The sequence below is a fragment of the Fusarium phalaenopsidis genome (genome assembly GCF_050370095.1).
Source record: "Fusarium phalaenopsidis strain FUZ10S chromosome Unknown contig_32308, whole genome shotgun sequence".
NCBI lineage: Eukaryota > Fungi > Ascomycota > Sordariomycetes > Hypocreales > Nectriaceae > Fusarium > Fusarium phalaenopsidis.
Window position 1 is genome coordinate 50524 of NW_028145402.1, and position 26960 is coordinate 77483.

Here is a 26960-nt window from a genome sequence, read left to right on the forward strand (position 1 = left end):
TGGATTACAAATAGAAACGGTGCAAGTAGGTGATGACAAGACAGGTGACGTGGCTGCGAGACACCTTGCGGCAAATCTTACAACATGTAGTTACAGATATATCGTCGGCGACTCCGCGACTATCGCTAAACAAGATTTGCGCCAATAAGGTTCCTGTGAGTTGGGCTTTACAACTCGATGGCTTAGCGAGAGCGAGGAGAAATGGGTGGCGCATGGCTTGTTAGCGCGTCGCTTTCGCGTGGAGAGTGGCAGACTCTGTCATTTCGCAAACGTATGCCGGAGGAATAAAGACGCCGATTAAACGAGCGATACGCAGACTTATCCGATTGGGCTCGGAAATATGCGTTTGGTTGTGGCTGGAAAACGTTGGCTCTTGGGCGCTTTGTGGCTGGATAGTGACGCTGAAGCCTTTCCTAACTGGGTAACCCTTTCAACATGTGCGAGTCCGAGTGCGAATAGGACGCGAATACCGACGATGATATCATCATTCAAGATGAGTGAACAATACTTGCAAATGAAGCTTATATATTGATCTTCCAAGCCGTTCTCAATCGTCCATACTATCTTGCACCACAACAACTCTTGCAATACAACAACTCTTGCAATACAACAACTTCAATCATCCACTCAAGCCAAGAAATGCACGCAAGCGACTTCAAAGTCATCGTCGTCGGCGGCGGTCCTGTTGGACTCACTGCTGCCCACGCTCTTACCCAAGCCAACATTGACTGTATCGTACTGGAAAGCCGACCAAGCGCCATCATTGATGCTGGGGCCAACCTTGTAATGATGCCGATGGGACTACAGGCCCTCAGTCAACTTGGTCTACTCGACGCCCTTGAAAGGGTCAGCACTCCTCTTGGTCAAACCGAACGCCAAGATCACCAAGGCCAAGATATCGGAGATGTAAGATGGTTCAATTACTTCAAGAAACAGTAAGTTCCACATTGCCAAAGACCAGGCCATGGCTAATCATCCTCAGCTTTGGTACACCGCCTCGGGTTCTGAGCCGCCATGACCTCACCCAAGTTCTCTACGAATCCCTTCCTTCCAAGACGCAAAACAACATCATCACTAGCAAGAAAGTTGAAGATGTTATCTCACATGAAGATGGGGTTGAAGTAACCTGCACCGACGGCAGCTCCTACAAGGGCTCCATTGTTATCGGTGCAGACGGTGCCCACAGTCTCGTCCGGGAACGAATGCGCACGCTGGCCTTGGAAGCCAACGCAACCGAGGTGAATGACGAAAAACCATTCTTGACAACCTACCGAGGGTTCTGGCTTCGAATACCTACGTCACATACCGGCCTGCAAGCCGGAATCACCTCTGAGACACATGGTCCTGGTGCCACCACTCAGCTGTTTTCTGGTCCCGACACAACCGTCATGGGCTTGTACGAGAGGCTAGAGAGCCCGACACGAAGCCGAGCGCGATACACCGAAGAGGATCAATTCGCGTTGGTCGAGCGTTGGGGCCATCTCCCTCTTGCGCCTGGAGGGAAACTCACCTTGAAAGAGGCGTTCTCTCGTCGCACCCAGTCAGGGCTCGTCAACTTGGAGGAAGGTGTCGTGAAACATTGGAGTTGGGATGGACGTATTGTGCTTGCCGGAGATGCCGCTCATAAGTTCACCCCCAGCACTGGAGCGGGCTGCAACAACGGCATTGTTGATGTTATTGTCCTGGTGAATGAGCTCCATCGGGCTGTTCAGGAAACAAGAGCCGATGGCTATGCAGGCTCATCGGAGAGGGCTCAACTGGCAAATGCCTTCAAGAAATACCAATCTTTACGATTGGAAGCAGTCACTGCTGCTTGCTCAGGCTCAGGCCAGGCCACCGCGAGTGCCACTTGGCAAACCGCAGTGCACAAATTCATCGATAAACATGTCTTGGCAAGCCACTCCATGCAAAGCTTCTTTTTTAGCCAAGGGGCAAAGAGAATGGCTCAAGTTCCAAGGATGGACTTTATCAAGGATGCGGGTTGTTTGAAGGGAAACTGAGTGCATAAGAAGACGGTTGAATTTGTTGGATCCCATCAGAAATGCTTTAAGATAGAATTGTATGATAGATTGAAAGAAACCTCCTCATGACCCCTTTTGGTCCACTTGACAGCTGCCACATCCTTCCTACCGACTCTAAACCAGGCAACCCGGAGGAAACTGGTCCGCCTGATGCAACTCTTACACCCCATTAGGATCGACGCGACACCATGGACTATATGTTTGCAAAGACTCCTGCTCGTGGAAAATACTGCTCCCTGCTGTATAACCATGTCACTGAAGTTTCCAATGTGGGTTGCAGCGTGACGTTTAGTCCCGGATCGAGTTTTCCCTCCAATGGCGTCGCCGAGCTCGCTTCAACCTCCTTACGTCAAGGATGGTCTGAAACAACATGCCAATGATTCGAGGCATTATTATTCAAGGAGAAAAGGATTATCGAATAAAGTTATTTCATACTAGGATACAGGTCGGCTTTATTTTGAGGCCTCAGGGGTCTGGTTTTGTATTTAGGAGCAACGATTGCCTTCGAATCTTTCCAAGAACACATTAATACATTGTCTTGGCACCTACTTGTCTCCTACTCTTACAAGATGCAGCTTCTAAGCCTTCTCTTCGTCGCTGCGCTGGCCGTTGCGTCCCCTGGCCCGTCCCTGTACGCCAGGGCTGCGGCCACTGATGCATGCAATGTTGGCTACTGCACACAGAATGGCGGGTATGTTCTCTTACCGCACCTTCATCCCACAAGGACTCTTTAATAACTAATGGTCTATAGAACAACTGGAGGAGCTGGTGGCAAGCAAGTGACAGTCAAGAGCCTCAGTGAACTGACTGCCGCAGCTAGTGCTGCTGGTGCTGCCGTCATCTTTGTCGAGGGCAGCATCTCGGGCGCTGCCAAGGTTCAAGTCACATCAGACAAGTCCATCATTGGCAAGGCGGGCAGCTGTATGTCTTCCCGGCATATAATTCATGTCACGTCTGCTAACCCTCTCCAGCTTTGACCGGCGTTGGTCTTACCATCAATGGGCAGAAGAACGTCATCGTTCGCAACATGAAGATTTCCAAGGTCGAGGCCGACTACGGTGATGCCATCACGATCCAGAAGTCTACCAACGTCTGGGTCGACCACTGTGATCTTTCTGCCACTAGATCTGGGGACAAGGACTTCTACGATGGTCTTGTTGACCTCTCGCACGCTGCTGACTGGGTGACCATCTCATACACCTACCTCCATGACCATGTAAGTCAAAGATTTGGTGGCTGTGAGAAGACTCTCTAAGTGTACTGACAAAATATTCTCTTAGTCCAAGGGATCGCTTGTTGGACACTCTGACAAGAACGCCGCTGAGGACACTGGCAAGCTCCACGTGACCTACGCCAACAACCACTTCTACAACGTTCGCAGCCGTGGACCCCTCCTTCGATTCGGTACCGCCCACATCTTCAAGTCAGTAGCTCGCCTCTCTTATACTATCGTTCGGGAACTAACACAATGCACAGCCAATATTATGACACCATGGATACCGGCCTGAACAGCCGCATGGGTGCCCAAGCGCTCATCCAGTCGTCTGTTTTCACGAATGTTGGCAAGAAAGCCATTTTCAGTGAGTCGAGCTCGGAAATTGGTTACGTCGTTGCGGAGGATGTTGTTCTCGGCGGTGAGAGCCAGAACACGGCCAGCAAGGGAACTTTGACCTCTGTCCCCTACAAGTACAGCCTCCTTGGTTCGGGCAAGGTCGCCTCGACCGTCCCAGGTGAGGCTGGCCAGAAGCTCAGCTTCTAATTGGACCCAGTAGTCTCCCATAGGCAGGACGAGCACATCACTTTCTAGTATACAATTGAATGACTCCTGTACATATGAAACCTTAGCATGGCACTCCCTCTGAAGCCATCAAAATCGCACTGCCTCTACTCGAACGTGAATGTGCTACCATGAGCTCCTGTAAAACATCAAGGCTGTGTTTTACCCAGGTTTGACTAAGGTCCGCCAGGTAGGTCTTAAAGATTATATGAATGACAGAAAGGGACACATTGTGGGAATAAAGCTTCTGGAGAATTTCCACGGACTTTAACACAATCCCCGATTCAATTCTCCAATTTAACTGAAACCCAATTAATAATGACAAGAAGTACGCAATTGTCGGGCATTTGCTGGCCCATAAGCAAGCCGAGGACCCAGCTCCGGCCAAATTGGCCGCTGTCTCCACCACCAACCACGAGATAATTGCCTTGTCCCGGCCAACTTGGCCTATGATGAGGGAGGCTTTTCCTGAAGCAAAGAAATTAATGTGCATTCCAATTTGTCATACAGGCTTCTTCTAGTCGATCCTCTAGTTCCGGCCAAAGTTTCCTCAGGCAGCATTGTTCACAAGTATAAATAGGAATCAGGCCCGGAGAAGAGGTAGAGGATCCAACTCGCATTCAAAACATCAATCAAGGTTCTCCAACATCTATCACCGAATATCTACACTGTTTTCAACATGACTTCTTCCGCCTCACTCCCTCTCGTCCTCGTCACCGGCGCCAGCCAGGGCATTGGCCGTGCTGTTGCTCAAGCCCTCGCTAGCAAGCACAACTATCACGTTCTTCTCGGCGTTCGAAACACACAGTCTGGCGAGACTGTGGCGGCTCCTCTCCGCGATGCTGGTCACCAGGCTTCGGTTGTGCAGCTTGACCTGACCTCGCCGGCATCAATTGAGGCGGCTATCAAAGATATTCAGACGCGATTCGGATACCTTGACGTTCTCATTAACAATGCTGGCATTCTCATCGACCATCATCAGGGTCAAACCACTTGGGACCTCTTCACCAAGACATTCACGGCCAACGTTATCGGTACAGCCACCTTAACCGAGGGCTTGGTCCCGCTTCTTCGGAAAGCCAAGGCTGGTCCTCCTCGGGTTGTTTTCGTTAGCAGCATCATGGGAAGCCTGGAACGATCCACAGACAAGACAACGCCCTACTATCCCATCGACTACAAGGCCTACGACGCGAGCAAGGCGGCTGTCAACATGCTCACCCTCAACTATGCGCGAATCTTGGATGATGCTGGAGGAAAGGTCAACTGTGTCTGCCCCGGCTATGTCAAGACAGCTCTGACCGATTTCAACGAGTACGGTCAGAGCCCTGAAGTCGGAGCAGAACGCATCGTCGAGTTGGCTACCCTGGGTGAAGACGGACCAACTAGGACATACAGCGACCGAAACGGTCCTCTTCCCTGGTAAACTGCGTGTGTATAGACAAGAAGGATCATGGTGTGGCTGGCTAGGAGTGATCTAGACAAGACAGGGATAGAAGATAAACGCAACTTAGTAGTCAGATAGGAATGCAGGCTTGGTTCGAAGCAGCCATGGGTGTCATGGAGATAGCTTAACTCCGATGCAATGCGGCACGTGACTCCCGGTTGACGCGAAATGTCGCGATGCCGCCACTGTGTACAAGCCTGGAGGCTTTTCTATCCCAAAGGCACTGTATTGTTGACTGAGACTACCTGAAATAGTCTGAAAAACCGTGTGACTCGACATGGAATTGCATACTGAGCTTCTATTCATCAAGAACTGTCCTCTTTGCGAGAAGGTCTACAGACAAGGTGTGTTCCCACCTCCACCGACCACATCCCTTTCCCAGGTCCCTGACTAAGGTTCCGCAGAACATTCGTATAACCGCCATATAAAGTATTGTCAACGTGCTCAGACAAGACGCAAGGGTCGCCCGAGGTCCTGTATCTCATGCAGCAAGGCCAAAGCCAAGTGCACCTTTGGCCAGCCATGTTCCCGCTGTGGGAAAAAGGATCTAGCATGCATTTATGACCAACCAAGTCGACGCCAAGCCAATACTGAAGTTCTCTGGACTGGCAATGGAAACAATCAACAGGTTCCAGAGATGATCCTGGCATCCTCTCATGACTTCGGGTCATCTTTCGACCTGGATGCTTTCACATTGGACCCCAATCTCGAAGGATACTCTGTCTCAAGTCTATCGGTGTCTGATACAGCCATTTCAGCCCAGAGATTGGTCCAAACAGATCTACCATATCAAGAGGGTGACTCACAGGCACGAATAAGTACCGTTAAATCACTCAGCGCCAAAGCAGATCTCACCCGCTTGCCTTACCAACGCGAAGCCTCACACCATGCTGCAAAGCTAGTCTTGCAGACCCTTTACGCGTTTCCCCAAATGATGCTTCGTCGAAAGACGTTTCCGCCTTTCATACACCCCCAATGGCATGAGCCCTGCCTTCCAGAGGCACTGGCAAATTGCATGAGCATTGCTCAGCTTTTCGCGGCAAGAACACCGGAGACCAGAGCGTTTCTCTGGCGAACTATCAACGCCGAGGAACAGCGCTTCCGAGAAAACGTAAGAACACCAGTGGCCGCCGAGTAGATAAACTAACTAAAGGGTCCATAGTACATGAGTTTCTCGGCTCGTGAGATACAAATGGCTGTCCAGTCGCTAATGATCTATATGATAATGGCCATTATTGATCAGGACGAACAGACTAAACAGCGTGGCACAAGACTGCTTGACACAGTTGAAGTGAGTTGAACCACGCCAGTTTCGGGGATGCCTAGCTAACAATTAGGCCAGACCCTCAGTTCTCGGTTCCTTACCTTTGTTGGAAGTTATTCTCAGACTGAGCGAGCAGAACCAAGCCTAACATGGGAAGATTGGATCTTTGCTGAATCACGGAGACGGTAAGAACTCGCCATTCCCACCAAGACACTCCATGCTGACAAATGGACTATTCAGCATGTCATCTCTTTGGATAGTCATAAGTGCCGTCATATTCATCGACAACAACATCCCCTGCAGAGGATGTGGTCCCCTCGAAAATTTGCCTCTTCTCTCAAGCAAGATGCTTTGGGAAGCACAAACCCGCGAGGAATGGCAATTGGAAAAGACATTTTATGATATTGGCAACCCAGTTATGACACTTGGTGCTCTTGTCAAGGCTAAAAGGAACTCGGAAGATCCACTGCATGCACAAGAGTTGCAGTGCTGGGAAGCGGGCACTGATAAGCTGGCAATCATGCTGGACATTGCTACACAGTTTGTTTGGGCACGGTAGTTCTGACATGTCATTGATGCATGTCTCAACCTACTTTAGACCTGCATGCAGTGATAAGAACCGTTTCTCTTTATGATCGGTCTACTGGAAGGTTACTATGCTTCCTGTGCTCTGTCTGCAAGCAGGGTTCCCTACCTTGGCAGCGACCATCGCAAGAACCAAGCTCTTTAAGAATGGTATATTCACATGCAGAAGCTCAATAGACGGCAGCCTTGAGTAGCAGAGACCCTTGGACACAGAATGTGACACTAGAGGGTGCAACTAGCAAGCCACTGAATGGTTGAACCCTAGAAGACGACGCTGGCATTAAGAATACCTCAGGGGATAAGAAGGTGGCTTCGATAGGTTTTAAGTTCCTGCCAGAATCGGAATGTCGTAGATATGGAGGCTTATTGCACCATTCGGATTGGTCGGAGTCCTTTTAACCAAGAAGGACGAAATCACAGTTGCCCGAAGGGTCCCAGCCATATTCTCAGGGTTCAGACCTAGTCTGTTGATCATCGGCGAAGGAATGCCTGGCTGGGCAGAAAAATCCCCGCGCAGACCGCGGAAAAATGCACCTTAAAGTGCTCTACGCGGGTTCGAGCGTCGCATTAACGGCCCTAGTATCCTAACCTGGAAGGTCTCACAATGACCAGGGTAGGTCGGGGTAGCAATGGACTATCGGAGAACCAAAAGAACCTCGGCTAGTGTGAAAGCCAAGAGACGCAGGGGTTTAAACGGCGTTTACAAGACTGGAACACTTTGAGCCCTTTATCACCAAGGTCGAATTAGGCAAGAGCTTCGCGGGGTTTGGGCTATCCGTAAGTCCGGCTTTCGAGCTGCCCCTTCAAGACAATCCACGTGAGGTTAAGCGCTGGAAGTTATTGTGAGGAGAATGGGCTACCTGCGTCACTGTAACCCTCAGATAAAGAGGGCTCAGATCATGCGCAGTTCTATATCTGGCCGATTGATGAGCTCGTGCAGATGGTCACAGCGTATCAAGACGCAAAGAGGACGACCTGGCATCCGTAAGAGGTAGCTCAGTAACTAAGGTTCTGAATAAAGATTCCACTAGTGCCCCTGATTGACATCATGTGCCGTAGAATATCCAAAGTATTCCGATTAGGTTATTACTCCGCGAATAGGTCCACTCTCGTCAATCTGAACTATGGCCCGTCCCGATGTGACGTGCTCGTACCATCCTTGCCTCTGAACCAGACCTTCCTGTCTTGTCATAGCGCACGATGTGCCTGGATTATGACGTGCTGTTCCATGTCGGGAAAATATTGACCTAGCCGTAAAGATAAGATGGCTACTTGAGATGGCTACTTGACACCATCGTGGGATAGTTCCGGCCTGATCAGATGATTCCACCATGGATGCTACCACTATGGTTCTAACTATGATCAAAAGTTCCTCGCTATATTATGAGAAACAAGAAGGTGATATTACAATTGGCATGGGGGTTCTTGGATAGGAAGCGGTGTTGTGAGAAAAAGCATCGGCTATAGTTGAGGCTATTTCTAAGCAAAGAGTTAATGTGTATATAAACGACCACCGTTCTCTTCAAGGAGCCCATGACGACTTGGAGCTTCAGACTCTACAGCAAGTCAGACATCATCTACTTGACTCGGCATCGAAGAGCCCCTCTCTCTTTCAAGCATCCTTGGTTACCTATCTCAAGCAATGCGCTCAGTCGATTCTCTCCTCCTGCTGGGCCTCGCCGGCCTGGCATCTCAAGCCAACGCCCATCCTGCCAAGAGACAGCCCAATTCCTCACCTCTGAGCAAGAGAGGTGTTGACTTGGATGCTTTCCGCTTGCCAGAGCTGGCCAAGTATGTTCCTCAGGACGAAGTCCCCGACATCTCCAACGCCAGAGTTGCTCCGTCCTCCGACTACACCAAGACTGCCGAGGAGTTTGTCAAGTCGGTGGTCGGGAAGGCCACCTTCCGTCTGGTTTCTGACCATTACGTTGGAACCAACGGCGTGGCCCATGTTCGGTTCAAGCAGACTGTCAATGACATTGATGTTGACAACGCCGACTTCAACGTGAACGTGAGTTATCTCACAAGGTCTCTACAATTGACTGTACTAACTTGAAATCCAGATTGGCGCCGATGGAAAGGTGTTCTCCTACGGAAACAGCTTCTACACCGGCAAACTCCCAGGCCCCTTGGTCAAGAGAGATGCCTCGGATCCTGTCACTGCCCTTCAGAGCACTGTCGAGGTTCTTGACCTCCCTGTTGATGCTTCTGACGCCAAGGCTCAGCCCAAGGGTGATGAGCATTACTCTTTCACTGATACTTCCGGCACTGTTCAGAAGCCTGAGGCCAAGCTGGTCTATCTCATTGATGGCGAGAAGAATCTGAAGCTCACTTGGCGTGTTGAGACTGATGTCCTGGACAACTGGCTCCTGACATACGTCGACGCCGACAAGACTGAGAAGGTCGTCGGTGTTGTCGACTATGTTGCCGATCTTGCAACCTACGAGGTCTAGTAAGTCTCCGCTGAAGTTCTCACTGTTTGACGCAATACTGACCCGTGTCTCTTCACGTACAGCCCCTGGGGTGTTAATGACCCCTCAAAGGGCTCCCGAAGCGTTGTCGAGGACCCTTGGAACATTGCGACATCCGAGTTCACTTGGCTGTCTGACGGTTCGGCAAACTACACCACGACTCGCGGCAACAATGCTATTGCCCACGTGAACCCGTCTGGAGGCAGTGCATACCTCAACAACTACCGCCCAGACAGTAAGAGCCTCGAGTTTGAGTATGACTTTTCCACTTCTCAGACTGACCCAGTCTCTTACCGTGATGCCTCCATCACGCAGCTGTTTTACACGGCCAACAAGTATCACGATCTCCTGCACCTTCTGGGTTTCAACGAGGCTGCTGGAAACTTTGAGGTCAACAACAATGGCCAGGGCGGTCGTGGCAACGATTTCGTCATCTTGAACTCTCAGGATGGCAGCGGCACTAACAATGCCAACTTTGCCACACCTGCAGATGGCTCGCCTGGCAGAATGAGGATGTACCTCTGGACTTATAGCACCCCCAGGCGAGACTCGAGCTTTGACGCCGGAGTCGTCATCCACGAGTACACCCATGGCCGTAAGTAACCATCCCCTGGTTTCACAAATACGGATACTTATCTACTATAGTCTCCAACCGTCTCACTGGTGGACCTGCTAACTCTGCCTGCCTCTCTGGTACCGAATCAGGCGGTATGGGCGAGGGCTGGAGCGACTTCATGGCTACCGCAGTTCATCTGGGCGCCCGAGACACCCGATCTACAAACCATGTCATGGGTGACTGGGTGTATAACAACGCCAAGGGTATCCGAGCGTATCCTTACAGCACCAGCTTGACCACCAACCCATACACCTACCGTAGTGTCAACACACTCTCTGGAGTTCATGCTGTTGGAACTTACTGGGCAACTGCTCTGTACGAGGTTCTCTGGAACCTGATTGACAAGCACGGCAAGAATGACGCTGATATTCCCACATTTGACTCCAACGGCGTCCCTACCGATGGAAAGTACCTGGCCATGAAGCTGGTTGTTGATGGCATGGCCCTGTAAGTTGTACCCCAACTACAAAGCGAACAAATTCTGACCGTTGTAATTAGTCAACCCTGCAACCCCAACATGGTCCAGGCTCGAGATGCCATTCTCGACGCTGATGTGGCCCTCACTGGTGGTGACAACCAGTGCGAGCTTTGGACAGGCTTTGCGAAGAGAGGACTGGGCACTGGTGCTAGATATAGCAGCACCAGCCGCACCGAGAGCTTCGACTTGCCCTCTGGCGTGTGCTGAGAGGCTACCGTGAGCTTGAGTGAGGTTGGTACTTAGTCGGGCGAGCTTGAGATGTTTCTACTTCGACTGTTGAGAGTTTTCTCCTTCATCACGGGGCTTTTGTCCACTATCCTTAACAGATGGGGTTGTCAAGTTTGTGGGGGATTTCAAGTAGTTATATATTCACCTCCTTTTGCAAATGAACTTGAAAGCACTACCCACACACCATTCTCAACCGAGACATGCGACATAACCCATTCTTGATCAATAAATCCTCCGAGACGTAACGTCTAGGAATGAACAAACTCTGAGAACCTTGGCCGCTATGCCTAAAGCAGTCAATACACCACTGCGCTGATCCCTGCAGCCTGGTCTCGGCGCCGGGTATTGGGATTCAAATTGCAAGTATAATACGACCATCAGCTGCTCGACTTTCAAGCCCAAATCTGTTCGTTCCTTCATTCAACAATCTATCATATACTGATGGTAGCAAATATGAGAAAAATCCTTGTTGTTTTTGGAGCAACGGGCAACCAGGGCTCCTCTGTCATTCGGCTTGTCCTCCAGGACTCGGAGCTATCCAAGACATACACCATACGAGCCGTCACCCGAGATCCGTCGTCCTCCCGAGCAAGAGACCTTGCATCTCAAGGCATTGAAGTTGTTTCCGGTGATCCTTCGGACAAGACGTCTCTTGATGGAGTCTTCAGGGGGGCTCACACAGTCTTCGCCATGACGACTTCCAACTACGATGGCGAAGCTCACAAAGAAGTCCAGTACGGCAAGGATCTTGTCGACGCGGTAATCGCTCAGGGTGTGCAATACTACATATGGAGTACCCTTCCTTCGCCGAATGTTATCTCCAGCGACAAGTACACTAAAGTCACTGGCTTCGACGACAAGTGCGTCGTAGAAGAGTATATCCGAAGCAAACGATCACTAAGAAGCGCATTTTACTCTCCTGGATCCTTCATGCAAAACTATGCCACCATCATGCAACCCCAGCCCAGCCCAGACAAAGACGGATCGTATGTCATTGCTCGCCCGCTCAGACCGTCTACCAAACTCCCACTGGTTGACATTGCCGGAGATACCGGAAAGTTTGTGGCAGCGATCCTTACCCAACCGGACAAATTCCAAGGTAAAACATTCTCGGGTGCGACGAGGCTATACTCGATGGAGGAGCAGGCTGCAATCATCAGCGCCGCGACAGGCAAAGATGTCAAGTACGTCGAGGTATCGCAGGACGTCTACAGGTCTTTCTTACCTCCAACGGCGAAGGATGAATTGCTTCAGATGATGCTCTATCAGCAAGAGTTTGGGTACTACGGGCCTCAAACCAAAGCTGAAGTCGCCTGGTCTGTCGAGAATGCAAGAGGGAGTCCTAACAGCTTCGAAGAATACCTGAGCAAACATCCCCTCACGCTGGAATAGAGCCAAGCCTGTCTCTGAATGCATGTCTCGGATCATGGAAAGGGCAAAAAGGCCGAGACAATGGTGCCAAGCAGTTACCTAGAAGCAGTTAGTCAGCATGTGCCAGCGGGAAGTTACATTCTGGGGAAATGTCAGAGACCCCTCTTTGCACTCTTTGCCTTATCTGATGCCACCCCACTCGACTCGACTCGCGCTCACCGACTCGACACTATTGTATTATATGGACTACCCAGCAACCGCTACGCGCCATGGGCACGTCCAGTGAGGATAGCACCACCAGTTCCAGCGAGGACTCTAACTCTTCCATCCATTTCCTCCCTGTCGTGACTCTCCACTCTAACAGCCGTCGCGATGTTGAGCTTCTGCGCTCCAGCGCCAGGTCACACTTGGCCAGGACCATGCACCGTCAGAACAAGTTCAAGACAGGCAAGGCCAAGGCTGCCGAGGATCCGAATAAGAGCCTAGATCGACCGACCCTCAAGGAAGGCGAGGATATCGTCAACCAGCGGAAGCTGGTGCGATACTACCAAGTGCCCGACAAGATGGTCGACGATCACACCAAGATGCTGCTGCACTATTGCCGAACCTGCTTCTGGCCTGGCTTCGGCATGGGTGCAGCTACGTTCCACATTCCCCCCTTTGCCTTCAGTTATAGCAATCTCGTCGCTCAGGGCCCGACCTTGTACCACGCCCTCCTCTGGCAAGCAGCCGTCAACCTCAACTTCAACCGCTGCTCGAGGGTCACGGATGTCGGTAGCATCAAACATTACCAGCAAGCCCTGGGCCATATTCACCGAGAGGTCGTGAAACCCATTTCGGAGATTGGAGAAACAACCCTGTACGCTATCCTTAGCCTGGTTGGGCCCGAATTCGGCATCACCCAGCAAAACCGACGAGCCTCGATGGCCTTTGACCCACCTCTTTCCAAGCTGGCTTGGATCCATGCATTCAGCAGGCATCCTCTCACAGCGATACATGCAGATGCTCTGTATTATCTGGTTGACCTGAAAGGCGGCATCGACAAGCTGCCGACACCAGGCTTCCGGGCTGACCTAAACACCATGGATCTTATTCGATCATCGCAGAAGCTGAAGAGACCCCATTTCCCCGTTTCCAATGTATTTGATTCAATAAAGGGAGAGCATAACAGAGAGCTGTTTTTCGGCCACGCTTGCGACTTTCAGACTGTCGCCTCTAACGAGCGCTCCTCGGCAGAGATTGATCGCCTGGCTCAGCTCGGACTGCCTCAAGAGATGCTGGAAGTCATGCTCGATATGCGTGTCTGGGCTAGTATCCTGGAAAAGTATCAATCCCGACAATTGTCCAATCCTGACCTATCACTCATGGGCTCCCACCGAGACCTCATTCAGCATCGGCTTCTTAGCACACTTCCAGAGTATGACAAGTTTGGTTCCACAATGACTATTGAATGGATTGAAGATGCAGGGCCTGGGTCTCAGATCAGCATTGGCGACCTTGTTCAGACAGGTCTACTGATCTTTGCCATCGGGGTTACATTTCCCATCACTTACGATCACGCATTCCAAGTCACTGGCCAACGCCTAAAACATCAGCTGCAACGCGAGGCCCACCTCCTCATGGGCCTAGGTCTGCACGATCTCGTCTTGTGGCTTGGCATCCTTGTCGCTATGTGCGCTGAGCAAGTGGGTGACGATGAACTTAGTACTTGGTGTACAGGATTCTTGTGCCACGTTGAGCGTGTGCGATGCAGGGGGCCTCTTCTTGGTGGTGTCAATGCTTCCAGACCCTGGCACGAAGCCAGGGATCATTCTTTGGCTCCATTTCTGTGGTCCAGTGTGGCGTGCGATGTTACAGGGGAGTCGATATGGGGGCAAGTCCAGGGGTTGTTGAGCAGGCCAGTCGGAAGGAACACGGCTTTTATGTAGGTAGCTAACGTTACACAAGTGAAGGCAAGGCTTGAATGTTAAATACCCCTTGGTCCATGCGTACATGCTCGAGCTCCAAGTCCTGTGATCCATACCCAGTCTCGACACCTACACCTATTAAGTCGCCTAGTATGAGATGTCACCAACAGATCTCACCATGGCATGGTCTTTGCCCACATGACTAGCAGCTAAGACACCATACCAAATGGATCCTCTTCACTCGTCAATGACGACTTGACTGGGGTAGAAAGCGAGGAACAGTCAGGCATGTCCAGACTATACCATTTCGGGATATTACACTAGTGGGACAACATGTTGTCGCCTGTATGAGTTGGTCTCCACGCCCAGTCTTTAATAAGTGACTTACCAAGCGATGAAACAACTTCTCAACGGGCTTCTCAAGTTGTTCTTCCTATTTAGGATTTACCGCAGGTGCCGAGCCTTATCCCCTTTCTTCGCGTCGCGAATCCTGACCTTTCGGATGTTTTCTCTCTTGTCTCCGCTTCGCGCTCAACCTCGCGCTCGACCTCGTGCTCGAGATCGAGATTGATATCCAGTGTGTTCGTAAAGCTTGACAAAGCATAGTGGGATTTCTCAATTATCTGAGAGTCAAATTTTGCTTCGCATTAATAAACAGCCCGAGCTAGCCAGGCCCAAGTCGAGGCAACTGATGATGTATAGATAGCCGTCATAGATTTGTAGCTTGTAACTCTGAACAGCATACTCCTTTCACTTCACCTCCTTTGCTTTTCCTTTGAACTCTGAAACTACAATTCATTATGTCCCTGAAGGACAAAGTCATTCTCATCGCGGGTGGCTCCAAAGGCACTGGCAAAGCTATTGCTGAGCAGGCAGCCGCCCAGGGCGCCAAGGTTGTCATCAACTATTCCAGCGACAGCACTGCTGCGAACGACTTTGTCGAGAAGATTGGTCCTGAAAAGGCCCTTGCCGTTCAGGCTGATGTCTCGAGTGTAACCGAGATCGAGAAGCTGGTCAAGAAAGCAGTGGATAGATTCGGCAAGATTGACGTGCTTATTCCCAACGCTGCTGCTGCACCCATGAACGATCTTGAAAGCACAACAGAACAGGCATTTGATCAGTCGTTCAACATGAATGTCAAAGGACCTTACTTTTTTGTTCAGGTGAGTCCTTGACCGATCCCAAAGCTGGCCTTGGCCGTGCGCTTGCTAATAACCTCCAGAAAGCCGTCCCGCATATGCCGCGAGACGGGCGAGTGATCCTGGTTTCCAGTGGTATCATGAGACGAAACTCAAGCGACTTTTTGGTTAGCGCGTGTGGCCAACTTTTGGGACCCTTCCCTCCCTCGGCTCAGCCTTGCATCAGCCCTCATCAGCCTGGCTTAGCTTTTTGCTCACCCTTTGGCTGAGCAGCCCCCTGAGTACCCTCCTGGTCCCATTTCTGGGACGCTTCACACTTTAGACACTCCCTAACGGCTTCTCTCTGCACCTCATAAATCATGGAAACTTTAACCGAGACACCAGCTTTAGGCCTTTTTCTCGGACAGTGTCCCAAATCCTGTCCACATGAGCATAGATACCAGGTTTAGTCCCTAGGGTACGGGCTCCAGGCCCGAGTCCTACCAGAAGCTACATAGTACATGATGCAGTGTGCCATGTCTTAGGTTCCAACGGTCCCCAGCTTTAACATGCGTCCTTCTTCTCTGTTCTGAGTACTTTGTGTATATAATCCCTTCGCTCCCCATTCTCCAAAACATTCTACCTGGTATTCAGACTTGGAATTGCATTTGCTAGGGAGGAACATGACAGACTAGTATTTCGTACCGTACCTGAGATTTTAGCCCTGGGAAATTGAACTTCACGCTTCATTCTTTGGTAACGCTTTGGGCGTCTCCATGACTAAACGACTACTCAGCCAACACGCAGCTGCCCCTACAACTCATCTTTTTCAACAAAATCAACCGCAGCACCCAGCGGCTCCCCATACGCATCATCCGGATTATCCCCAATACAATGATGGCACCACAAATGATTCCCCGGGTCGTGCGCCTTCTTCACAGCCAGCAACTGCTCGTACGCCTTCTGGCCCCAGTACCTCGTCGTCCAGTTATGCATCACATACGAGCTCTCGGAGAAATAGCTGTTCGGCCCAAGCTTATACACCGTGTCAACTGACTGCTGGGTCGTCAAGGTCCGCGCGTTCCACAGCATGAGCGCCGAGCGAAAGCCCGGCGAGATGGCCGTGTCGCCAGGCCGCGAGCTCCCCAGATTGCCCGTCAGCGACGTGTAGAGGAAGTGGAAGCCGCAGCGATAGCCCGCTGGATCCGGCGACGTCGGGTCAGGATTCTTCAGGGACGCCACGCAGATATCCAGCACGTCCATCATGGTCGAGGCGAACTTTGTCTCCATGGCCTGCCGCGAGACAAAGACCGAGTTCTGAGAGCCGGTGGCCGCGTCGGAGGGCGGGTGCGGCGCCGGCAGCGGGTTCATGACGGCGAGTGGAAACTTGTCGGCGGGCATGGAGAGGAGGTACTTATAGGCCGACTTGAAGTTGTGCTCCTGCACGGTCTTCGTCTGCAGCACGTCCTTGAGGCCGTCGCGGAACAGAATGTAGTCCTGCTCTGCCTGACCGCCAGCGTAGAAGTACTCAAAGTTGAACTGCCAAGTGACTGCGCAGAGGCCGCCTGTCTTGTACTGGGTGGTGTTGATAAAGAAGGAGGGCTGCGTGCTGACCTTGTGGTTAAGCCTCAGCTGCCACGCGGTGAAGCGAGTCCACATGTCGCGCAGCCACTGGTAGCCAAACTTCCGCGAGTCCGGGCAAAAGGTGCCGGTCTGGTTCATGAAGACGCGGCTGAGGCCTCCGTCAGGCACGGCGTGGGCGCGGATCGTCATAGAGAGAACGACGCCCCAGACGCCGCCGCCGCCGCCGCGCATGGCCCAGAAGAGCTGCGGATTGTGGCGGCGACTGGCGATCTTCTTGTGGACGACGGGCTGGCCGTGGGCGTCGCGGCCGACCTGCAGAACTTCAATCTCCAGCACGTTATCGACGCCGAGGCCCATAGACGGCGCAAAGGGCCCGTGGCCGCCGCCGAGATGGAAGCCGACCATGCCGACGGTGGAGCACCAGCCCGATGCAATGACGCGGGCGTGCTTGGCCGAGAAGGCATGCATCTCGGCGAAGATGGAGCCGGCGCCAAAGCGGAATGCGCCAGCGGGGGCCAGGGCCGGGTCCTCGACCCAGGTGGGCATAAAGGCCTTGTCCTTGAGCAGGATTGTGCGGATAAGAATGCCGCCAGTCGGGCATGAGTTGCGGCTGTTATACTCGTGGCCGGTGCCGGCAGTGGCGATGCACAGGCGGTGTCGTGCGGCAAATGTGAGGGCGGCGGCCACATGGCGCTCGTTAAGCGGGAAGACAACGATGAAGGGGTTCCAATTGCGGTACTCGTTTTGGTGCAGCGCCGCCTTGCACATGTCCGACGCGTGGTTCCACGCGGTAGCGCCGTCGGCCAGGTTGAAGCACGGGCGCTGCATCTCGGCGATGTCCTCGTAGTAGTATAGCGCCCTGAGGCCCTCGGGTGCGTTACCCAGGCCGTAGAAGGACTGGTTGTTAATGGAGCCCGTTGGTACCGGCGCCGGCTGCGGCTGCGGGTAGCTGCTCCACCGGACGCCGAGCCGGGGCACTGTGGGGTCCAGCGCCCGCTCCAGCTTGCGGATGGCCGTCTTGGTGGGCCAGCAGCTGGAGTCTTGAGGCGTGCACCAGTCATGGTCGTCTTTAAGTGTTGCGTGCGTATTGTGAGGCGGTGAGGGCAGGGCGCCGGTGGATGCTGCTTGCACCGACTCGGCCGGGTCGCACGAGCCGGCGCCGCAGAAGTCGTTCTCGGAGCTGCACGAGTAGCGACAGGAGGCGCTGCATGAGTTGCACCGGCCCATGGCCCATTGCGTATTTTGCAGGTTTTCCTTGTCTACTGCCGGCTGGTTCGGCGCTCCGCAGTCGAGCACGGCATACGAATACACCGGCTGGTACTGGAACTGGAAGCGACAGGTAGTGATAGTGCCGCTGGCGCTGGCAAGGAGCACCAGGCTGGGATCCTCAGCGGAGTGCGAGACTGAGTAGCGCTGCACGCCGCGGCCGGGGTAGTTTGGCCACTGCAGCAACGCCTGGCCGTCGGCGGTAAAGCTCCATTGCGCGAGGCCCTTTTGATAGTGACTGGATACCTGGAGTGAGCGCCACGAGCCCAGCAGCGCCGGGGGTGCTCCGGCAATGCCAGGCTGGGAGTGGCTCACAGGGCTGGGCTTGGAGTTACACTCGGACTCGGACTCGGGCTCGATCTTGGTCTCGGTCTCGGGCTTAGACGCCTTGCTGCCGGCCGCCGAGATAGCATCCGGAGAAAAGGAACAGCCCGCCGCCGATGCCTTACAGCGGAACATAAGAAAGTTGCCGCACCCAGGTGTGTCCATGGCGGCAAAGAAGCTCGCCGGCGCCGGCTCCCCGGTGTGGTTACACGCCAGAAAGGCCGCCTCGAGCCCGCCAATATCCGGCAGCCGCTGTACCAGGCAGTCCTCCAGGTGGGGCTTGGCGCCGCCGCATCGCAGTACCAACTCCCCGGGACCGCGCCGCTCGTAGGTGCACGTCTGGGGGTATGGGCTGTCGGTGGTAACGGTCAGGACGTTGTCAGTGAAGGTCTGCGCGAACTCGAACTTGCCGGACCCGAGCTGCTCGGCGCCAAACGAGCGCCAGGTGCCCTCCCAGGGGGAGGTGTTGTCGCTGCTTATGAGGGCCGGCATAGCAAATTCTAGCAGCGGGAAGCTTGCATTTCCATTGCTGTTACTGCTACTGTCGCTCTTCAGCGGCGCGTTGCTGGGGCCCAGCTGCACGGTGCTGTCCAGCTGCGCCGGCGGGCATGTGTCCCAGTGGTCACCGCACGCAAAGCACTGGTCAATGCAGTCGCCCGACATGCGCGGCACGCTCGCCACGTCCGTGCCTGTCCAGCCCACCGTTGCCAGATACGCGCACTGCACGCAGCGGGTGCTGATGAGCGGCTCCAGTTCCTGCAGCTGCTCGCGCAGCGCGGTGTTCGCGTTGAACTCATTGGCTATCACAAACGCCGTGCGGAAGTAGGCCTCCTGCGGCAGCCGGAACGCCGTACCGTCAGCGCCGGGGATCACTGCGCAGGTGCCGTGCTTCATCCACTCGGACAGGATGAAGCATTGCATCGTGTTGTTATACTTTGCGTCCGTCGGCCAGAAGTAGCTCAGCAGGCCGCCAAAGGTCGTGAGGATCGCCTCGTCGAACTCCTCGCCGTGCAGGCAGCCGTAGGGCTGGTTCTTCTCGCCGGAGCCGCCCGCCGACCCGGGCCACAGGCCGTGCAGCGTGACGTCAGCCGAGTCCGGGGCGAAGTCATTGTCCTGCAGCGCCAGCGTGTAGGCGTCGATGGGCAGCAGCCCGGCCGGCCGGTGCAGCGCATCGCACAGCGAGAACGGCGGCGGCTTCTGCTGCAGCCCGCCGTGCTTGTCCAGGACGGTGCAGCCATGCTTCCACTTGAGGTTGCATGTATCGGGGTGGAAGTTGAGCGGGTTGAAGCGCCGCAGCGGGATCGGGTTGGAGGAGCAGTCGTCCGACTTGCCGGAGCATGAGGCGGCCACTAGGCAGACCAGGGCCAGCACCAGCGCAAGTTGGGCATGCCAAGTCATGTCTGCTTGACGATGAACACCGGTTTATAACGTTTGTTTGTTGTACCGCTGCTGTTGTATTTCTCGTATTTCAACGGTGTCTGGGATAGAAGCTTGAGGACGGACACGTTGACTCTAAATATATTGTATATACATCAAAGATCAACATACTCGCTTGGTGACTCGCCCAATCACAGCCTCTATCCTGCTCAGCTATTGTGATATTTCCAAACAGGGTCAATCCCCTCTGCCCAGAGCTGCAACATGAGAGCTAATGGTTCGCCAGCGGCCTTTAGCTGCAGCGGCTGAGTCCGAAACTATCGGAAGAGGCAGACTTGAGCGAGCTGATAGGGGTCGGACACCGAATCATTGGAGGCAGAAGCTCAGGTGGTTCGAGGCATTAGTCGAGGCCCAAGCCACGAAGGGATCGAGGCCCCAATCCACAGTGGTTTAAAATTCCGCTCAGGCATGTCAGCTCACCACGGTTCGTCGTGCCGTGCCGTCGTGCCGTGCCGTGCCTCCCGATCTAGTGCGGCTGAGGACGGCATATGGAAAACACTGCCGGTAGATTCTAGTTAGTGCACCGGGCAAGACTGCATGTGCGGGGTAAGAGCTTAATTGGAACCTTCAACTCAGTCAACCTTCTCATCAGGTCTTTCAGCTCGCCACGAATGTCTCAGCCATGCTGACAACAGTGGCCAGCTCTCAATACATTCTGGTCGCTAATGCAAACTAAGGATACAGCTTATGAGCTGATTCGTAATTAGATGCCTCAGCTGTGTTTGCCACATAACTCGCTAGCAAGCTGAGGGAAAACAGAATGTCGGCAACATTCCCGTGTACCTCCTTGTAGCGTTCGAAGATGGTCTCCCTTTCCTTTCAGCTCACAAAGGTGCTACATGCCATGAAAACATAAATAGGACGCTCCAGACCGGTTACAAAGACAAATAAACAGGCTACATAAAAGCGAACCAAACCTTTTAGTCACTTCTACAATATACGGCCACGTGTGATCCTGCTTCCATAATGAAGACTGAAAGCCTCCCAGACTACCTAACCATCCCAGGGAAAACGATCCCTAGCTTTCACTGCCGCGTTGGTAGAAATCACAATGATCGTCAGCCTCTGCCAGCTAACACCTACGGGTACCCTGTGCCTGGCGTGCAGGGACCTACTCCTACGTCGGTCATGGCCCTTGACTACTTCGCGAGGTATGAAGCAATAATACTTGGATTTTGCAATATTTATTCCAGCTCTGACCTTGATTCTACTTAGTGACCAGACTTGGGGGAATATACTGGCCCACGGAGACTTTGATTACATCGTTGTCGGTTCAGGCTTTACTGCTCTCGCATTCATTCAGAAGGCCCTCGAACTCGACCCGTATGTCAAGATTCTTTGCTTAGAGCGTGGAGGTAAGTATTTCCTATTGGTTCCCCTTGTTAGTCTATTATATACCGTTATAGTAGTGCCGTCGTCTCATGCTTTAATCTGTTACAGGCTTTTGGCTTCCTTCCCACTTCCAGAACCTACCAATTCCTTTCAAAATGGTTCTGGGAGGGCCTTCTGAGACATTCCCCTGGACCCTCTCACGCAAGACCTTTGAAACAAAGGAGCTCAAGTTTTGCCACGGCTCTTGCCCATTCTTCGGTGGCCGATCCACATTTTGGTCCGCCTGGAGCCCAAGGCCAAGTCTAGACCTCCTGCGCGACTTTCCCGAGGCCATGAAAAAGACTGCTGGACAAGAGAAGTTCTGGAAACAGGCCAAAGAGCTTTTGAATGTCACACCCGCAGATCAGATCGACGATGGCGTCTTTGGAAGCCTACAGACTGCCATTGATGGCATTCTTAAAGACTCGGTTGGCAAGATTCCTACTGCGGACTATGTTGAGCCAGCCCCACTTGCTGTCGGACGACGCAGCCCAACTTCTCGTCTGCGATTTAACAAGTTTTCTGTCCCTGGGCCTCTTCTTGGCATCTTGGAACAACAGAGGCAACTGGCCAAAACTAACAAGGGAGCGCCTTTAGAAATCATGATTGACTGTGCGGCGAAAAGCATGGTTAAAGGCGACGACGATGATTTTGTCCGCGTTGTCGAAACCAGCAAGGGTACTTTATCGTGGACTGGCAACAAGACCAAGATCATTCTCTGCGCTGGAACCATTCCCAACGCCACGATGTTGCTGAACTCTTTCGAGAGTTGCCGTGACACCGTCGGTAAGAGGCTTACCGGCCACTACGTGACACATATCTCAGCAAGATGCCTTGTGAAGAACATCAAGGGCTGGAAAAAGGAAGACACGCTCAAGATCGCTGCTGCATACCTGGCTGGCAAGGATCCTGAGAGTGGCCTACAGTATCACGTCTCGGTCACGGCGCTGAATAGTCCCAACCCGAAAGACGATGCAGAGGACGCGGCTCGCGAATGTCCAGATTATGCTGCTGCGGCGACCCTTGATCAACTTACTGGCTCTGAGGACTACGTTGTGTTTGGTATGAAGCCGTCTTTTGCAAGAGAGGATAGAAGCTAACCTAGTACTGTTAAGTCTGCTCGGCTCTTGGGGAGTTCAACGAGAAGAACACCAAGAATCATGTCACTCTCAATAAAGGCACTGACCCGACTTGCAACGTTACCCTGCAATACACCTTGAGCGACGAGGATTATGCCTGTTGGGACGTGATGGATACGGCAACCTACGATACTATTAAAGAAATGTCAGGCGGCGATGAACACGAGTCGAGTATCGAATGGTGGGATGAGACAACTCATGGCTGGATTAAGACGAAACCAGCAGTCGACACTATTCGAATCCCTGGTATTGTTCATGAGTCAAGCACTTGTTTTATGGGACCCAAGGAAATTGGTGGTTCCTTGGATGAGCTTTATCGTCCTCATGGGATTGAGAATGTTCATGTCACTGGAGCTGCCCTTTTTCCAACTGCGGGTAGTTGGAATCCCACGATGACCATGTGTGGATATGCTCAAGACTTGGCTCACAAGCTGCATGAAATGAAGCCTCAAGGGAACGAGTGAAGGGAATGATCACGTCGCGGGGTGGTTTGCTGCGACGTACCCTTGGAAAGGATCTTTATCTAAACTCTGGTGGAATAGGTGTGAGTAAATTGAGGACACTTGGAGGCTATCTCGTTATGTCAGATAATTATTTACGTCTCGTCGATATTGTCTAGCGAGTGGCTCATTCACAGAGACACAATGCTTTTCTTTCCTCTATGGCCACTCATCTCAAGTGGAATTAGGCCCTAAAACCACGCAAGCCATGGCATAGGTATCGATTTTCTCCGTTGATTCTTGATCGAAGAGTGAGAAGAGGCTAGAATCAAGCATGCATGAACCTTGTATGTGCTATAACCAGACCCATCAGCGCTAAAGCACAGCCAGAGTAGCACAATTTCCATTACCCATAGTGTATTGCCCTAATAGAGACAAGTCACCGAGGCAAAAAAAATCAAAGGTTACAGTCGATATGCTAGATATTGCAACCCTAGCAGCCTTTGAGTACATAAATAGAGGAGAGAGCACATGTCCACTGCAGATGTTGTTTCTCCACAAGCCAGCAAGATTCATCATGTCGAATACCATGAATATCAATAACGAGAACGCAAAGTGGCAGCTTGTTGAAGTTTCCAGCACTCATCTTCTCAATCACGTTTCTGTCTATGTTGCCAAGAACATCCCGTATGCCTCAAATCCAAACTGCTTCCAAAACGTCACCGTCTATGCTCCACGCTTTATCAAGTCCTTAGTCAGCATTGGCGAAGCCATCACGACTCTCCCTTCCATTTATTCCGCTGCCAAGGGTCCCCGATGGCTCGTCCATATTCATGGCGGCGCCTGGAGGGATCCTTACCTGGACTCCTCATCTATCGAAGCTGTAGTGGCTCATGCGTTTTCATCTGACGATTCGGATGTGCCCATCTCGGCAGTCGTCTCCATCAACTACACCCTTTCTCCGTTTACTACGCATCCCACTATACCCTATGATCCGAAGAAGGGGGGTCAGCAAGATGCGTCTCGCGGCGCAAGGCACCCGGGACACATCAAGGATGATATTCAAGCGTTCACTCTACTTCGCTCACTCGGACTCCAAGACGACTCGTATCTTCTATCGGGCCATAGTGCCGGCGCATGCCTCGTATTTCAGGCGGCTTTGTTTGACGAGCAATACTGGGGTCCCGAGTTCGAAGGAATCACTTCGCCCCCACGTCCTGCGGCTGTTCTTGGTTTAAACGGTCTATACGACATCCCAGATCTTGTCGGTGACTTGGGCGACTCGCATCAGCATCTTCAAGAAGTATACGAGATTCTACTCGTACAGGCTTTTGGAGAAAACCAAACTACATGGCCAGCGGCAAGTCCAGCAAGGTTAGATGTCAAGACGGTGACTGAAAAGGTTGCCAAAGGAAGGGTCGCGCGTCTCGTTCTGCTTGATCAAAATCCCGAGGATCAACTAGTGCCGATCTCCCAAGCAGACAAGATAGAGAGGCATTTGAAGGAGGTCCAAAGAATCAAAGTGGTCAGAGGCCACCGCTGCCAAGGCAGACATGCTGCTCCCTGGAAAGAGGGTTACATGATTTGGCAGAGCGTTCTAGATGTCCTGGGCATGCTGGATAGTGAGGGCTGAGTAGGGACATCTTCATGCAGTTCCGCAAGTCCAAATATTCTGATACGTCTTAGTGAAACTATTGAATGCCGTGAACTTCATGCGATGGAGACTAAGCCCGTGGCAAGTGAGGCTATACCGAAGATCCCGTCCATGAGGCGGCTGTGCGCTGCAGTCAGACACTCCGCCACAGTGGGGGCCAAATGAGAGGCCTTAGAGGCCTCATTAGGCACCCGCCCATAAAGAATAAAGAGAAGCAAAAGTGCAAATTGTTCTCATACCTAAGTTACATACACGTGGACCCTTTCTTGGCACTCTCCAGCCATGACTTCTTACACTTACAAACCGGTGACTACTTCGCAGATCCGCCTCGTCACGGTCACTCAGCCTGTCCAAGACGGCCCACTCGAGGCGAGCCTTGAGCATGTCGAGCTGAACCCCGAGGACCCCATCAAATACACGGCCCTTTCATATTGCTGGGGCGATCCTAGCAATCTTGTCGAATTACCGTGTGATGGAGGAGTTCTCAGAGTCACTCCCTCATTGTACGAGGCGCTTGGCGAGATCATCAAGTTCAGCCCCCACAAGGCCTTGTGGATTGATCAAATATGCATCAATCAAGATGACTTGGAGGAAAAGGCGGAGCAAGTCTCCAAAATGAACATGATTTATGACAGTAAGTCCAACGCCACGTCTCAGCACTCAGCACACCATGCTCACTTTACATAGAGGCAGAAACAGTCCTTGCGTGGCTGGGACCAGCCATCGCGTCTACTCCTTTGGCCTTTGACTTTGTCAAAAAGGTGGGCGACATTGCCCTCCCCAAGGCCACAGACATGTTTCGATGGGACGCATACGCCGACGACGGAGAACACGAGAAGACAAAGCTTGAGCGAGTTGAGAAGTTCACCCAAGAACAGTCCCTCGAGCTGGGCATCCCTTTCAACGACGAAACCTCATGGGACGCCTTCTCTGAATTCTTTGACCGACCTTGGTTCCAACGCATGTGGACCGTTCAGGAAATCATCCAAGCTCGCAAGGCCATTGTCGTCTGTGGACCACACAGCCTTCCTTGGGAGCACGTCAGCGCAGCAGCCAGGTGGTTCTGCCACAAGGCCAAAGCCATCCACGATAGGAACAGTCGCAGGGTGGATGGCATGTGCCTCGTCACCCAGATGGTTGCAATCTCATGGCGTTCCAAATCGGGGAGTGAGTACATGCCTCAGCTTTTTGGCCAGAAGACGCGGCCTACATGTAAGTGGGCGTTACGGGATCTTCTTGAGCGTCTGCGACCTCGTCAAGCCACGGATCCTCGAGACAAGGTATTCGCCCTCGTTGGCATCAGTGAAGAGGATCATCGCTTCTGGGGCGACAAGGGCGTGCGCATTGACTACTCGCTCTCCGTTGAGGAGGTCTACGCCCAGGCAACCGAGGAGATCATCAAGTCAGAGTTCATGGATGGTCTGGACACCATATGGTCTGCCCGACAGCGGAGTAAAGTACCAGAATGGCCAAGCTGGGTCCCAGATTGGAGAATGGAGACTGGTTATGGCTGTACTTGGGGCATCGGTCAGCCGTTCAAGGCAACCGATGGTGACAAGGGCAAACACGCCTTTATTCCCACAGAGGAACCCCTAACTCTCGCAGTTCAGGGGAAAATTATAGGCCTCGTCACATACAGAAGCCAGTACCGCCATTTCGGAGAGCTTTTCCAAAACAGTCGACTTCGAGAGGTATACAACGACTGTATGGACCGGCTCAAGTCATATCCAACTGGAGAGCAAGTCGAAACCGCATTCGGCCTTACGCTCATTGGTGGTCTTCCCTTGACCAAGACATTGCAGAGCAAGAACGTCACAACAGAGACATATACCGAAAAGTATATGGACTTTTACGATGTGACCCAAATGTCGAGGGAGACGCCGGAACAAGATGCCGCACGCAACGAGATATTACAGACATTCTACAAGCTCGGGTTCGACTTGAGCTGGATTCAAGAAGTCATGGACGCTTACTGTGAGCGAAGATTCTTTGTCACAGACAGTGGTCACATGGGACTAGGTCATCACGACGTGTTGGAGGGGGATCTGATTGTGGCTGTTCTTGGTCTCAGGTGGCCTTGCGTGCTAAGGCCCAAGAGTGAGAACCATGATGACGGTTTTGAGTTCATCGGGTAAGTTTAATATGCTCAGTAGTATCCGCCTGGTATCAAGCAAAGCTAACGGGTGTGTTTAGGGAGGCGTATTGCCATGGTTTGATGAGTGGAGAGGCGATTCAAGAGCTTCCAAAGGACGAGGACGGCAATTGCATTGGGCAGCGTATCCTTCTAAAATAAGAGTAATAGTTATGAGGTCTCCGATGGGACCTTTATTTAGGACGAAACAGTCTTGTCTTCTTGACTCTATTTGTGTAGCTTTTGCATTTTGCACATATTTAGCAAGGTTTCTATATCACAACCAGCATCAACATCGTAATATGGGAAAAGGGAGCACTCACAGACATATGTA

The 26960-nt window shown here is 52.4% G+C and overlaps 10 protein-coding genes across 10 annotated transcripts; 9 read left to right on the forward strand and 1 right to left on the reverse strand.

The window, feature by feature from the left end:
- Window positions 1-639: 639 nt before the first annotated feature.
- On the forward strand, window positions 640-2000 carry LRP88_11369 (FAD-dependent oxidoreductase; the record flags this gene model as incomplete). The annotated part of the gene is made up of 2 exons (XM_083247798.1): window positions 640-935; window positions 983-2000. The coding sequence occupies 2 exons, from the start codon at window positions 640-642 to the stop codon at window positions 1998-2000; spliced, it is 1314 nt and encodes a 437-aa protein (XP_083096305.1).
- Window positions 2001-2590: 590 nt separating this feature from the next.
- Window positions 2591-3780, forward strand: LRP88_11370 (pectin lyase fold/virulence factor; the record flags this gene model as incomplete). The annotated part of the gene is made up of 5 exons (XM_083247799.1): window positions 2591-2712; window positions 2773-2942; window positions 2993-3237; window positions 3302-3444; window positions 3498-3780. 5 exons carry the CDS (start codon window positions 2591-2593, stop codon window positions 3778-3780), a joined length of 963 nt encoding a protein of 320 aa, XP_083096306.1.
- Window positions 3781-4477: 697 nt separating this feature from the next.
- On the forward strand, window positions 4478-5221 carry LRP88_11371 (uncharacterized protein; the record flags this gene model as incomplete). The annotated part of the gene is made up of 1 exon (XM_083247800.1): window positions 4478-5221. The coding sequence occupies one exon, from the start codon at window positions 4478-4480 to the stop codon at window positions 5219-5221; it is 744 nt and encodes a 247-aa protein (XP_083096307.1).
- Window positions 5222-8733: 3512 nt separating this feature from the next.
- LRP88_11372 (Fungalysin metallopeptidase-domain-containing protein) lies at window positions 8734-10863 on the forward strand (the record flags this gene model as incomplete). Its single annotated transcript, XM_083247801.1, has 5 exons — window positions 8734-9102; window positions 9155-9543; window positions 9607-10157; window positions 10208-10625; window positions 10677-10863. 5 exons carry the CDS (start codon window positions 8734-8736, stop codon window positions 10861-10863), a joined length of 1914 nt encoding a protein of 637 aa, XP_083096308.1.
- Window positions 10864-11574: 711 nt separating this feature from the next.
- Window positions 11575-12276, forward strand: LRP88_11373 (uncharacterized protein; the record flags this gene model as incomplete). Its single annotated transcript, XM_083247802.1, has 1 exon — window positions 11575-12276. The coding sequence occupies one exon, from the start codon at window positions 11575-11577 to the stop codon at window positions 12274-12276; it is 702 nt and encodes a 233-aa protein (XP_083096309.1).
- Window positions 12277-12524: 248 nt separating this feature from the next.
- LRP88_11374 (uncharacterized protein) lies at window positions 12525-15421 on the forward strand (the record flags this gene model as incomplete). The annotated part of the gene is made up of 3 exons (XM_083247803.1): window positions 12525-13940; window positions 14975-15325; window positions 15389-15421. 3 exons carry the CDS (start codon window positions 12525-12527, stop codon window positions 15419-15421), a joined length of 1800 nt encoding a protein of 599 aa, XP_083096310.1.
- Window positions 15422-16093: 672 nt separating this feature from the next.
- On the reverse strand, window positions 16094-19852 carry LRP88_11375 (uncharacterized protein; the record flags this gene model as incomplete). The annotated part of the gene is made up of 1 exon (XM_083247804.1): window positions 16094-19852. The coding sequence occupies one exon, from the start codon at window positions 19850-19852 to the stop codon at window positions 16094-16096; it is 3759 nt and encodes a 1252-aa protein (XP_083096311.1).
- Window positions 19853-21378: 1526 nt separating this feature from the next.
- Window positions 21379-22362, forward strand: LRP88_11376 (uncharacterized protein; the record flags this gene model as incomplete). The annotated part of the gene is made up of 1 exon (XM_083247805.1): window positions 21379-22362. One exon carries the CDS (start codon window positions 21379-21381, stop codon window positions 22360-22362), a length of 984 nt encoding a protein of 327 aa, XP_083096312.1.
- Window positions 22363-23418: 1056 nt separating this feature from the next.
- LRP88_11377 (alpha/beta hydrolase) lies at window positions 23419-24474 on the forward strand (the record flags this gene model as incomplete). Its single annotated transcript, XM_083247806.1, has 1 exon — window positions 23419-24474. One exon carries the CDS (start codon window positions 23419-23421, stop codon window positions 24472-24474), a length of 1056 nt encoding a protein of 351 aa, XP_083096313.1.
- A 303-nt stretch (window positions 24475-24777) lies between these two features.
- On the forward strand, window positions 24778-26788 carry LRP88_11378 (HET domain-containing protein; the record flags this gene model as incomplete). The annotated part of the gene is made up of 3 exons (XM_083247807.1): window positions 24778-25129; window positions 25183-26626; window positions 26689-26788. 3 exons carry the CDS (start codon window positions 24778-24780, stop codon window positions 26786-26788), a joined length of 1896 nt encoding a protein of 631 aa, XP_083096314.1.
- Between the last annotated feature and the right edge of the window lie 172 nt (window positions 26789-26960).